At 33.9% G+C, this 14596-nt stretch overlaps 1 protein-coding gene across 1 annotated transcript in view; it reads right to left on the reverse strand.

The window, feature by feature from the left end:
- Nucleotides 1-12629, reverse strand: part of LOC126760760 (alanine aminotransferase 1) — a 32824-nt gene extending 20195 nt beyond the window's left edge. The window contains exons 1-3 of the mRNA XM_050476640.1: nt 12553-12629; nt 2418-2626; nt 1663-1894 (exon numbers count right to left, since the gene is read on the reverse strand). Of these exons, the coding sequence (XP_050332597.1) occupies nt 1663-1894; nt 2418-2455 (270 nt within the window). The 5' untranslated portion in view covers nt 2456-2626; nt 12553-12629. The remainder of the gene's footprint in view (nt 1-1662; nt 1895-2417; nt 2627-12552) is intronic.
- Between the last annotated feature and the right edge of the window lie 1967 nt (nt 12630-14596).

The raw sequence follows: 14596 nt of genomic DNA on the forward strand, positions 1-14596 counted from the left end.
TTAATGAATAATAGAATACAATTGTCAAAAGTAATGAGCGAAAAAGGGGAGCGCGTGTTTTAAAACCAGTTTGCTTTTTAAGTATGTATATTAGGGTATGTACACACCATACAGAGAATAAAAAAAGTTTTTGTTCAGAATTTTGTTTTTGCACAAAACAAACTGATATTAAAGTGGATTTTAAATAACTGAAAAACAAAATTTATTAGAAAATAATATTAAATAATATAATAGTGTTAAAATAATATAACCAACACCTTCAGGTATATTATAAAAATTTATAATTTTTACTAGTTTCAGGCTTTTATATTTTAAAAGCGTACGATACCAAATTTTAAGGATCACTATTCGTTTTCGAAAATCTCTCTAAAGCTCTGATTTTGTATATCATACAATTTTAGCCCAAAAAAGTAATTTAGCGGATTTTTTAGGTTATTGTATCACCTTCTATCACACACTTTTCATCCTTTCCTATACATATGTATGTATTATCACACGTCTCTATAATTTTATTCTAATCACTTTATTGTTTTTTATTAGCCTAACCCAAAAGCTTCCCATTTCATACATCAATAATTTCAATTTGTTAAGCTTTTTTCGCCAGCTATCTTAATGAGTTGCGTTTTGTGCAAATGAAACGCTCATTGAATAACTAATTAGTGTATAGCTTAGAATTGTTTCATTTTTTAATATTAAATTTAGTCACATGTTTTTCATTTTGCTTTCTGTTTGTATTCATTAGCAAAGTAATATCATTATTTGATAGATTTTGAATTTCGCTCACGTATTAAAATTTTTTGCACACTAAAAACATTAATTTACAAATATGTTAATATATATTAATTAATATATACATATATAAAATGAAGACAGCCGGCAGAATTTTTTCAAAGCAAATTCTCATAATTATTTTTTTATTTTGTTGTTTTTGTTTTTTGAAAAGTAACGGTTTTTTAATAAATTAATAATTGTTTTATGTGTAATCATTGAAGATAAAATATTTTTTTTTTAATATTTCTTGCATAAATTCTCATAAAAACTAAAAATTTTCAGATTATTTTATTTATAATTTTGTAATAATGAAATTTTTATTACATAAATTTCTTTCCAAAAATTGTTATTTGACAATTAATTGAAACAAAACTATTTTTAGGTTGATTATATACTTAAATATTCGATTAAACTAAAAAAAAATAAAAACTGATTTTTGAACATTCCGGCCAAATGTTTTAGCACGAAAGATATGCCAATTGGAACAGTAGAAATATTTATATTTTTTTAAATCGAAGAATTATGCTATTTTTCTGTTACCCACATAGTTACATATTTTAATATTCAGTTAAAATAAAAAAAATCATTAAATAAAAATAAAAGCGTTTTTATAGCAGTTTAATAAAAAACTGAACTTTGAGTACACCATCCTAATGTTTTGGCAAGACAGTTATGCCAATTGGAATATTCACTTTCGTGTATAAACAAAAGGATTAATTGACAGCTGATAAAATGTCAGAGAGAAATTTAGCTAGGAGTAAAATAAATAAAATTGTAAACTTAAATACTTTTGAAAGCAAGTGTTTAAATACTAAAAGTGGTGTTTCAGTAATTTTTAGCGTTTTCTGACGTTTAATTGGTTTTCTTATACAACTTAAAGCTGCCACTCACCTGCTGCAATTCCTTTTCGATGTGACCAGCACGTATGACTAGTGGACCACGCACGGCGTACTCCAATTCGATGAATTGCGGATTTATGTTGTCCAGCGACAGACATTTGTCCGACGCGGCGGCATTATGCGACGATGACGAGGACATTTCGCGTTTGGCGTTTATAAAAGCTGCTGCCGGGAGTCTACAACTACGGCTGGTATTCGCCTGCGCGATGTTCGCTAGCGAAGCACTAAATTAGTCAAAAGAAATCAAGTAAAGTTTGTAAGTCTTTACAAAACTAGCAAATCACTAATTTTTAATTTTCTAGAAGCAAATAAGCAAGCGTTTGTTGCATGCGCGATGCGATTCGTACACTTTCGCTATGTCTGTCAAATGTTGAGCGAAAAATGAAGGATTACAACGACAACTGCGACGGTAACTGCGACGACGACACAACTCTTCCAACGCGTCTCGAGCGACTGTGTATTATGTGTGCACAAATGGCCAAAAGTAGGCAAATCATGCGGCGCGTTTGCTGTTATGTACGAGCGTTTTCGAGCGGTGAGCGATAAAGAAAGTGTGTACAGTAAACGACAAATAGCAACGAATTAAAGTAGTGAGATAAAGCGTAAGTAATATTAATGCGATTTTACAAAGTAAGTTGTATGTATGTATATATGTATGAGCTAAACGACTGATACGAAACGCAACGCGTTGACAAACAGAAACGTCAAAGTGAACTGCGAACTACAATTTCAACTAGGGTAGCTTACTTCCAATGGCGATAGACGGCAGTACTGATGCGATTCATGTTTTTGGCTTTGCTTTTGTTGTTCCTCTTCCTGTTTGTTTTTGTTTTGGTATCGAAAGTTCGCTTCGCCTGTTGTCAGTGTATGTGTGTGTGTATTGGTTGGTGGTTGATGGCTGGTATTGGTGCTGTTAACTTTTATGTGACGCTGGAAGTTGTTGTTAGTATGAGTTGCTAAAAAATAAACAGAGAATATACGAGAAAGTAAGAAGAAGAATAAGTAAGAGCGTTAAAGAGAGAGAAACGTTGTACATAAGTGGTAGTGAGTGTGTAAATATAAGTTTGAGCAAAACAATGCTATTTTTTGCTTTGTTTTTGTATACACAATTTTGCTTGACTTGACATTTAACTTTTGTGTGTTTTCTGCAAACGCCCAAACAACAATGGAAGCGCAATGCGAATATGGCGCTTGGCGGAAATGTCAAAAAATCGACATCGCACACAATACAGAAGTGACAATTTGTTTTCGTTGAGCTTTTAGCTGAGTCACGCACCCGCAACAGCTGACGGAAGCTGCTGTTGTTTGCTCTGCAGTTTTTTGAGCGGGCTACTGTTGGGAGAGTACATTTTTGTTGTGTTCTCATTGTCGGCTCATTTGGCACACGGTCAAGTACGTACCTATACAAATTAAAGTCTAAAAAAGTCATATATGCAAATGTCTTTAGGATATGTATGTATGTATATGAATATACATATTTACATTTCTTCCATTGCTGATCAACAACTGCAATGTAAACAAAAAGAAATTTGCGTATATTTTGGGCTTAAGAAAAATTCATAAATTTTTTATAAATTTCGCAAATTTTGGCAAACCGTGCACGGCTATAAAAAATGTTTGAAAACAAAGGTACATATACATATATGCATACATATGTACATATGTATGTATGTAATAAAATTCTATTAATCACTACATAGATCTTTTTTTGATCTTGTATGTATTTAAAACAAAGAAAATTTTTGTTTATATTTAATTTAAGAAATGAAAATTAATATACTTTATTCACCAAATTTTTGATCCCTCGACACATTGTATATATTCAATTAGGTCTCAGTATAACCTTAAATGTATCCACTGACTGAAGTTGGTTTTAGCTATTTTAAACATTCTTGCCATCGAACAGTTGTCAGAAAGAAAACAGCTGATGAAACAAGAGCTGTTTGATATTTTAACAATGAAGAAACCAATCTAACATATAAAATACACTTTCTGATGGTTTTCTTGAATAAATTTGAAAGTCAGGTTCCTTATATTTCCATATAAAGAACAGAGAGATTGAATACGCCTGTTATGGGTGAGAACCAAAATCGTGAAAAAAGTTTTAAAATTATAAAAAAATGTCTCTAGCACGATTCAGTCCTCGGCAGTTAATCTAAAATCTCCAGTTATATTTAAAACCTGAGCAAGCTACTTATATAGTACTTTAGTGTCTCGGAGGGCTAAAAAGTTTTGAAACTCTTCATTTCTCGCTAATAAATTGAATACCGTTTTCTATTTTAATATTTTTTTTGGTGATTTATGGAACATTTTTCTTGTCGGGTGTGCCTTCGAACACCTAAAGCTATACACACCCACAAAAGCGCACCACTCAATATCAATCAATACTTGTCTACTACTAACAGATTTTACACTTGACTTTTGAGTGCTCTTCAATTTTCTGTTTGGCTTAAAAATTAGTAGCGATATAGGTAGAAGTATTGGGCTGTGAGTTGATAACCCGCACTCATACAGATGAACATACATTTATAATATATGAATATTTAGACTACATATTAAACAAAATTTAATTTATTGGCACCGTATTAAACAATTGAGGGAATAAATATTTTTTTTGCGAATATTCCTCACAAATTGTTTGCTCGCATGAGTATAAAACAATAAATTCGGGAAGATTTAATTCTTTTAACTCTTTTCCGTAATATAACAATAAAAGTATGTCTTCGCTGTAACATAGCGTAGCAGAAAAGATTATACCTTGATTGCCTTATATATTTCGGGGTCTGGCAACACTAGTGTTGCAATCTGAAAACTAAAAATTTTATCGTAAAGTTTGACTTTTTTGATGGTAGGCATACTCAGAACTTTTTGACATATGAGTGCTATTTGTGTTGTTTATAGTAACTTAAAATATTCTTCTCGACGAAAAAAATGAATTCAAATCGCGAACTCGCAACTTTCGACGTGGATCCTGTCAGCCACAGTACATCGATGAACTTAATGCGACTTTTGGCGATGAAGTCCCATCAAGGACTAGTGCTTATCGATGGCATGGTGACCCAATCGACGTCGTACATCACTCCAAGATGAGTTTCGTGGAGGTCGCTAAAGTCAGTTCTTGTTTCTGTGTGTTTTCTATTGATGCTGTGTGCAAACTGATATTGCAAGATCGTCTTGTGACCTATCTTGGGATTGAGAAATGGTTGGGGCAGAGAAATGGTTGTCTGTTTTTTTGGAAAAACTGAACATGACGCAACCATACCTACTCATATACACTGAATGGTATACACCCATTTGTTTGCCAGTTGTCTTTCAAGAAATCAGAAAAACCAATCGCCGAAGACAGATCACTCTTCACCAGGACCATGCTGGCTCTCACACTTCAACTGAAACTGCATTTTTGAGCACTCAAAAGATCGATTAGATTGAGTATATGTAGTCCTGACTTGGCATCGAACGACCGTTCGTAAAAAATAAACCAAGTTTATCCCGATACGGTCAAGTTCAAGAGGCATGTTTTGGAGATACCTCAATCAAAGCGGCGAAATTGCTTCGACAATTGGTTTAAACACATTAAAAAATGAAATAGATCTTAATGGAGAATATTTTGAAAAACTATAAGCAATTTTCGAAAATTCTTAAAATTTGTCTTTGTTCTCGAATCCCAAATATAAACGGCAACCTACGTATAGCAGCATATATTAGTTTGTCTAGTAAGAAATGCCTCATCAAATACGTACAAAGTTGTAATGATTATTTGAAGGCAACTTGATAAGACTCTCTCACGCAATGTAGGTAGAGGTTTAGGTTAAGCTTATAAAAATTTAATGATGCTTGATTAAGAGTGTTCATACAGCTTTATCATTATTAGATTATGTGCTCAAACGAGTTCGAATTTTATATATTCATATGTGTAATTAAATCAAATATTATATTTACTTATTGCGCAGTCTGACGTAAAACTTACAAGTAAATTGTACTTTGAGCTTTTAAAATCTATGAACAAAATCGGAGCAAATTTAAAAATGATGAATAAATAATTTTATTCGGAAGTAAAGCAATAAATTCTACATCATAAAAATATAAGCTTCTCAAAAGTGCTTGCAATGGATTAACAAATCTAAAAGTGTCAGCGTCAGTGACATTAAATTTAACATCCAAGATGATTCGAAAGGGTTTCATAGGAATCGGTATCAAAATTGAACAATGGAGGTGGCACCACCCACCTATAAGTAAAATTCTATATCTCAGGAACAACTTACTAATTTCAACCAAATATGGCGCATGGTATTATGTTTGTGCCCTTATATCTAAAATCGGTCTACAGTCACGCTCTATATCAAAGTTTTAAATTCCATAGACCTTTTCATTTTACAGCATATACATCAAGCAATAGTATATAAAACCCTCTACAAGTAGACTTTGGAGGGACAAGTATGCCATCTCACATTGAGAAATTGTCTTCAGATACCGAATATGTGGACCTTAGTGTCTATAGCTAATTTTTAACAGAAAATGTTGGTAAACATTTCCTTGAGTCCAAACATCCGCTACTACACTTTTTTTCTTGGCTCACGTATTACCCCAAATTTCATATACTATATATATACGGCCAATTCGGGCTAAAAATATTCGGTTATCATTGAGCGGTAGCGATTCCCATTCACAGTAACATGCCAGTCTTGATCATCACAGAAGAGGTACGGCAAATTGACGCCGCCGGCCGCATATTTTGCTTTTTGACGAAGCCATTCAGCCAGAAATGAGCCTCATCGCTAAAGATGATTTTGATTCACGAACATACGACGATTCTGGTGGTCAAGCGGCTTCAGTTCTTGCGTAAATTTTATTTTGTAAGGATGTAGGCAAAGATATTTTCGAAAAATTCGCCATAACGACGTCACAGAGATTCCCAAAGCTTGAGAACGACGTGTAAGAGACTGATTTGGGTCTTACTCAATTGATGCGCCAGCGGCAGCAATATTCTCGCACGTCGTCTACGAGCACTTCCTTGTTACAGTGGCACGGGATTCAAATCATATCTTTATATTAAATTTATGGAGGCTAATGGAAGTACTGGGCCGATTCAATCTCTCAATTTCAAGTATATATCTCACACATTAACCGATTTTTGGGTCTGATTCACATATTTTGTACCTAGGGTCTGAAACAGTTTGGCTCGATTTAAACAATTGTTGGTCATAAGGTGGCAAACTTCAAAGGCGCTATTCGCGCTAAGTTTTATTCCGATATATACTGGAAAGTGAAAGAGTCAAGTGGAATTTAAAACTATGTTATGTGGAAAGTACGCGTGGTTTTCATCCCATTTCCCCCATTTTCGCATTGCAACATAGGAATGCCGGTAGAATGGTATGAGCCGAATTTGCTTCAAATCAGTTTAGCAGGTCCCGAGTTCTAAACTTTCACCTAAATGTGGGTGGTGTCACAGCTATCGTCGAATTTTGACCCCAGCTCTTTAAAGTCTTCATGTACAATCTCGTTGGTAAATTTTATGTCACTGGCGTACTTATTGTTTTATCGCACTTCGCTTTTAACAGTACCGTTATATGAGAAGTGGGCGGGATTATCATACGATTCGATTCACGATTTGATACACTGACCGACATATTCGGCATAAAGTATGCCAGAATAACGAAAACTTTATAATAGGTTGTCAAAAAAGTCTTGCGGTATTTTCGCTAGTTGGCGCTGAAAGCGCGTAGTTCTAGTTTTATTCGTCGCATCGGGTCATGCTATACCTTTTTGGAAACGTCATTTCACGCGCTTACACGTGTTTGATTGATTGTCGTTTCTTTTAGGTCGTTCGTGAGTTATAGCGTCGCAAAACATGGAGCAAAATAAAGAGAAAATACGGCATATTTTACAGTACTACTACGATAAATGCAAAAATGCATCTCAAGCTGCCAATAAAATTTGTGCAGTTTATGGACCCGATACAGTTTCCATTTCCACCGCACAACGATGGCTTCAACGTTTTCGTTCTGGTGTAGAGGTGGTTGAAGATGCGCCACGCTCCGGAAGGCCTGTCGTCGAAATTTGCGATAAAATCGGTGAATTGGTCAAAAGAGACCGGCATAGTAGCAGCCGTAGCATCGGTCAAGAGCTGGGCATGAGTCATCAAAAATTCATTTCAATTTCAATAAAAAAAAAGAAATTCAATAAAAATACCGCAAGACTTTTTTGACAAACCATTATAATTAACATCAGGAACATCCCGCTGACTTTACTCCACATATATTGGAGATGGTAGATGAGGTATTTAATGAAACCCTAGGAGTATTTTATTGGTCTGTGGCATGTTAATTGTATGTAGTATCGGCAAAAATAGATAAGATCGAATCTATATTATCCCCAACTTATGTAATTTATTCACGATTTCATCCAATATTGGATGGTTAATATTTTCGTAACATTTTTTAACAGAAAGTTTTGCCATCATCTGAATGAATTGCCCGGTCTTTGATTCTTGCTAGTTGTATAAAATGTTCGGTTATCCCCGAACTTAGCCCTTCCTTACTTCCTATGTATGTTTTAATATGTTTATTTTTTATTTATTAAGTTATGACACAGTCATTTTTACGGTACATAACTAAAAAGTTCAACTTTATGTTGAAAGTTTATAGAAAATAAAATTAAATTATACAATAGAAATACTAAAGTAAGCAGTAAAATTGTTAATTGTATCTTTTCTTTGTTTTTTGTTTTGTTTGTTTGTTTTTTTTTGTTTTTTTTTTCTCACAAGCTAGATTCGCTATCAGTATTTATATAGTTACCGTACTTAAATTATATTTGCTCCTATTTCTAGCTTTGTTATTGTATAGGTGTAATAAAAATGTTTGTTTGCATAAGAAATATAAAAATCCACAACTAAATAGAGAAATAGCCCCAAGCGGTTCGCATTGCGAGATAAAACATATCACTTGACTACACAATATGTTCCCAGGTATATACATATGTATGTGTTTAGTGATTAAATCACAAAAAATAACAACATAAAATCATCAAAACTATTTTTAAAACTCATATCTAATCAATTTTGTTTGGTACTAATTTTTTGGTAAAAATGTTTATATGTGTGTGTGTGTCCAAAGCGTACAAAAAGCTTCGCATTTAAATTAATTTAATTATAACTTTGGTTGCACATAGGCATACGCACACATATATATAAAATAATGTGGAAGTAATTCACTGGAGTTATTATAAAATATTCACTGAACAATAAATTAAATGTACACATACATAAGTATTAGGGTGTCCATTATTTACCAAATTGATTATTTTTGACGAGACGCCTCCTAAACTTTTAGTTTTCCATCTAAAAAAAATATCAGACCATAAAAAGCCCTTAATTTTCATAATAAACCTTGCCCCAAACACGATCCATTTCCCATTTAAATGACATGGGATTTTGCCACTTTTTACGAATATTTTTTTTTCTTTGGAACTTTTTCGTTTGTAGGAATAAAAAAGTCATATTCTTGTACAGAATTGAATGCTCTACAAAAAAAGTCTTGACAATTTGTCGATATACTCACTCCTTTAAAAGTTATTTTAGGTTAAAGTTAACTTTTATGGTCTGATATTTGTTTTTAGATGTAAAACTAAAAGTTTAGGGGGCGTCTCGTCAAAAATAATAAATTTGGTAAATAACGGACACCCTAATAAGTATATACTATACTTTATTTCCAACCTGCTTGCTGCCGATTTATGTTTGTTAATATTTCCCAACCATACCTTTATGTTTTATTAAAGCGCCAAAAAATACTAAAAATGCTATATCAGAGCACTATTTTGAAAATAAACAACAATTTTAAAAACTTTACATAGTTGTCGTTATCAGTGTGCCTAACAATATACTCATGTAAGCTAAAAAATGTTAAGCCGTAAGATAATGAGTATTTATTGGCCATTAACAATAGTGCAAATATATTTCGAAAACTATTTCCATTGATAGATATATAGGGTGCGCCATTTTTCATCTCGTTATGCAAAAATTGAATAACAGAAATATTGATAATTGTTACACTAACGGTTTCAGCTTTACTTGTTATAGAAACCGTAATTCAGTACTTGTCTAAAAATGAATCGGTTCAAAGCGAATTAATGTGACGATATAATATATTGACGTTCTACTATGAAAAATGTATGTATTGGAACTCCATTACTCTCTATTTTGTGGCGTCAATAAGCAAAATAGCCCAATTTGGAGAACTGGAAATTTTTTGATATCAATTAGCCCACATCACGTCAATAAAAAGTGACAATTTGCGCACTTAAGGAGGTCATTCCATGTGATTGGCTCAAAACATCGTTTCTTTTTCTCTATCATAAATTGCTTTCTTAATATGTCTAAAAGTTTAAGCGAACTTGAATTCTTAAACGCGTTTTGTTCAAAATTATAGCAGAAAAATAGAAAAAGAAGCAAAATTCGCAACATTTTTCCATATAAGGTTTTTCAATAGGGCCCTACAAAAGAACACTGATAGGGACAGCAAACGAAACGAAATTATTAAAATTTACTACCGAAATTCAGAGTCAGTGGCCTCAACTTTAAGAGCGCTACGTCCAATTTATGGTCGTCATAATCGTTCTGTCAGATCAACAATTGAGCGTCTAGTGTAAAAATTTGAATCCATAGGCACAGTACAAAATGTTTCCGTGCCAGTGAGTTAAAGAAGTGTCCGTAGTGTCGAGAATATTGCTGACGCCAGCACATCAATTGAGGAAGACCTAAATCAGTATCTCACACGTCGTTCTCAAGCGTTGGGTATCTCTGTGACGTCGTTGTTTGTGAAAAGACCTTGGCCTATATCTTTACAAGATCGCATTGATGCAAGAACTGAAGCCGTTTGACCACATGAATCGTCGTATGTTCGCGAATTGGGCTGAGCAAAAACTTGGAAAAAATCCGGATTTCCATCGAAAAATCATCTTCAGTGATGAGGCTCATTTCTGGCTGAATGGCTTCGTCAATAAGCAAAATATGGGTTATTGCTCAGGCAGCAATCCACACATACACCATGAGTCACCATTGCATTCTGAAATAATTACGGTTTAGGGGCCCGCATCGTCATTGAGCCGTACTTCTTCCGTGATGCTCAAGACAGGCACGTTACTGTGAATCGCTACCGCTCAATGATAACCCGGATTGGCTGATATGATATGGACAAAAGTAAAAGTCGGAGATTCAATAAATTATAGCAAAGTACATATATAAAGGATCGGCGTGTGGAGCTGAATCAATTTAGTCATGTCCGTTTGCCTATCTCTCCATCTAATCCTTTATTTTTTGAGATATCGATCTGAAATCTTGCACACACTCTTTTCTCTCCAAGAATCTTTCCTTTCCACTGATATCGAACAACTAATGGTTATAGCTGTTATATAAACTGATCGATCCATATCAAGTTCCTTAATAGAAAACTTTTTTATTTGATGAAATATCTTCACATATCACTTGGCATCGGTTTTTGTCTAATGCAACAGTACAATTTCGAAAGAAGTTGTTTAGATCGGCATATTGGTGCCATACAAGCTGACCAATTGAAATCATCAAGTTCTAGTGTAGAGACTTTTTTGTGAAGGGTAGTATGGCTTCGGTGCAACCGATTTAACGTTTTCTTTGTTTCTAATAAAAAATTTCGCTCAAATAACAGTATAGAATTTTTTTTTGTAAATTTTTAATTTCCTTTTATCGACATGTGTGAAAGATAGCGCACCCTGTACGTATGTACATAATATATATCGTTGGATATGCACAATTGTAATCAATTAAAAATCATTTTCACACGGCTTTTTACATTTTCCATCAACTAATTACTTTTATGGCCAAGCTTTCACGCCTTTAAATTCACAAATTGTCAACTGTTTTGAGGCCACACGTTTATCAGCACTTTTAAGCGCTCGTTCTATGCTAATCTCATAACGAACATAGGAGAAAGGTCATAAGTTGCGCAACATGTGCCGAAAAACAGCGAATATTTCACGAAAAAAGGTGGAAGAATTCAAAAAATAAAGAAGCAGGTAGAAGAGAAGAAGCTAACCCGCACAAATGAACATTCTTATATATATATATATATGTATGTATATGTATTAGTTTTCACTCTCTAAATTGTTTACTTCTTTAGCTATTTTCAATAGAAATTATTATTTTGTTATTTAGACTTTGTCGAGTGCCTACAAGCAATTAAGACAACAATAATTAGCGAAGAATCAACAAGAATTCTTAACGAGAACACTTAGAAATGCCAAAAGCCGGCAATCGTGACATTCCAACGCTGCGAAAACGAAAAGCCCGCAGTCAGTCAAGCCAATTCAATGGCAATGCGCGTTTGTCGCTATGTCTGTAGCGCTGTTTGCCGACACAGACGGACACTCAACCTGCGCGTTGCAGCCGTGAATTGCTGGCAAAGTGGCAAATGGGTGCTGCACAGAAGTGGGTCAAATGCAGCTTGCATCGACAGTTTTTTCTTTTAATTTTTGCTTTCTTCTATTAACCAAACACAAGCATGGCCAAATATAAGAACGATGTGGAATATTACACTTTCTCAGACAAAAAAAATATATATTTATTTTTGATTTTCTGTGTGCAAAGTATTTATTTCGTTCTTTTCAACGTTTTTTCTATTCTTTTTACATGCTAATTGGCTCTTATTACTGCTCACTCGTTTTTCATATTTGCTTTTCACTTATTTATTATTGCATTTGCTATTTTTATGTGAGCAATCGCGATAGCATTCTATCGGCGTTCACTGAATTAATTGAATTTATTTATCTTTGATTTTGCTGTGATTTGCACAAACAACTCTCTTTTTATATAAATTGTGCATATAAGGCGTAAAAATATCGATTAAGTACCCACCACGCACTACAAACGCTCCAGCTAGACTGTTGAGTACGTGGTCATTCAGGTTTGCAGTCGCCTCAAATTTAGTGACTTCGCGCTCTCTTAGCTTTGCATGGTGTTGGGTGGCATCCAAAAAGCTTTGCGAAAACGAGCGCATGTGAGTTCGCTAAAAAACAGCATATGGCCGCGTGAGCTTAGCGGAGAGTTCTGTTGGAATGCTACCAAGAATTCTTCTTTAATATACTATGAGCAACATAAATGTGTGTGAGCATGTGTGTGTGCAGTGTACAATGAACTGAACTGTCAAACGCAGCTCTAGAATATTGTTTACAAACAATTAAATATTAATTAAAAATAGCTGAAAATGCATGGACTTTGAGGTTGTGTTGGGCAAATTTTACTCGAAAATATAAAGATAAATAAGTGTTAAAATACACAAAACTTTGACTAATAATTAAAATTAAATTATTATGGCCAATTATTCGCGAAAATTGTGAGTGAACGTTATTTTATGTGAAAACATTTGTCTCAAAAAAATTTTATTGCAAACAAGAAATAACGTTAACTTTTACAGAACCGAAACTGTAGTGCCCTTCATAGATGCTATAATACCCTTCACATGCGCATTTGTTAAAGCATAAAATGATATAAAAGTCAGGGTATAGAAGAGCAGTCTTACCTGCGGTTACCAGGAGGCGCAGCCGAAACTGACATTAGCCGGCTCAACAGATTTGTGATAGACTCAAAGCGATTTGTCGATTTATAAGAGTCTTATGAGCTATTATATAGGAGTTTTAAGTAACACAATAAAATACACAAAATTCCTATTGGCACAGGGCACCAGAGAAACAATAGAGCATCGCTTGTGCACTTGTCTCGAATTGGCAAGACAACGCTGTAAGCATCTGGGGTCCCCACGGTATGTTACACTGGACGAGATATTGATCGTGAGAACGCAGAGTCTGTTAAAATTCGCTTCAAGCGCAGGCATCCTAAGGGATGACTACTCCTCTTGGACATAGCAACTGAACTTCATCTGGTATCGCAAAGGACCAAATTGATCTATGCGTGGCTTATTGGCCTACCAGACTAATTTTACCTAAGTAACACAATGGACCGTCGTATAGTGGTCATACATACATACATATGTATGTATATCGAAAATTATACGTTCACAAATGTATTAAGATATCTCACATATTGACCCAAATAATGTGGAAGTTCGGAAATCTTTATATTAGGTATATGGTAGTTGTGGGAATACTGAAACGATTTTGTCTATTTTTATTTATTCTTTCTCAAATTATAAAATCCGCTTAATTACATGCATATACATATTATCATATCCCACAAAGTGAACCATATTTTCGGTATAAAGTCAGGCATGGGCATCGAAGTCCATAAATTCGGTATGTAGGGTTTTGAAAAGTTATAGTTCAGTTTCAATGAAATGCCAAAACTTTAATATAAAATGATACAAGAGTATAGCAAGAAGAAGAACAAAAACAAACATCAGTCGTGAGTAACTTTGTATATGTTGCGGTTCTAACCTCACGTCTAGAAAAGCAATTTTTTATTGTCGGTAATTATTATTGTTAATTGAGATTGCGCATTGATTGGATTTTGCACTGAGTATATTTTGCAATTTGGTGTCTGAGAGTTTGATACCTTTTTACTAACTCTTCCCCAAAAATGAGACTCTCACAGCTCACAATAAGTATCGTTAAATATTTTATTTTTATTTTTCATATCTTAAGCACTTAAAACAGAAGATTTTGTGAATATATTGTAACAATTTGTATTTCTATTCATTGTAAATAGCATTGAACCAGATGTCAACCGTCTCTCTATTTTTTATTTATCATACGAATGTACGTACATATGTACATACATATAAATATTCCAAAATATCAAGTGTGCTCAGCGAACTAACTGCCTTGATAACAATCAGAAGATGGCAATACTCATCAGCCATATATTGTCTGCAATCAAGTTTGATAGTTGTTACGCCAAAAGCAATATACTGTCTCAATTAGCCAAAATATTGTCTATGTTTAAT

Source organism: Bactrocera neohumeralis, chromosome 5 (assembly GCF_024586455.1).
Source record: "Bactrocera neohumeralis isolate Rockhampton chromosome 5, APGP_CSIRO_Bneo_wtdbg2-racon-allhic-juicebox.fasta_v2, whole genome shotgun sequence".
NCBI classification, from domain to species: Eukaryota; Metazoa; Arthropoda; class Insecta; order Diptera; family Tephritidae; genus Bactrocera; species Bactrocera neohumeralis.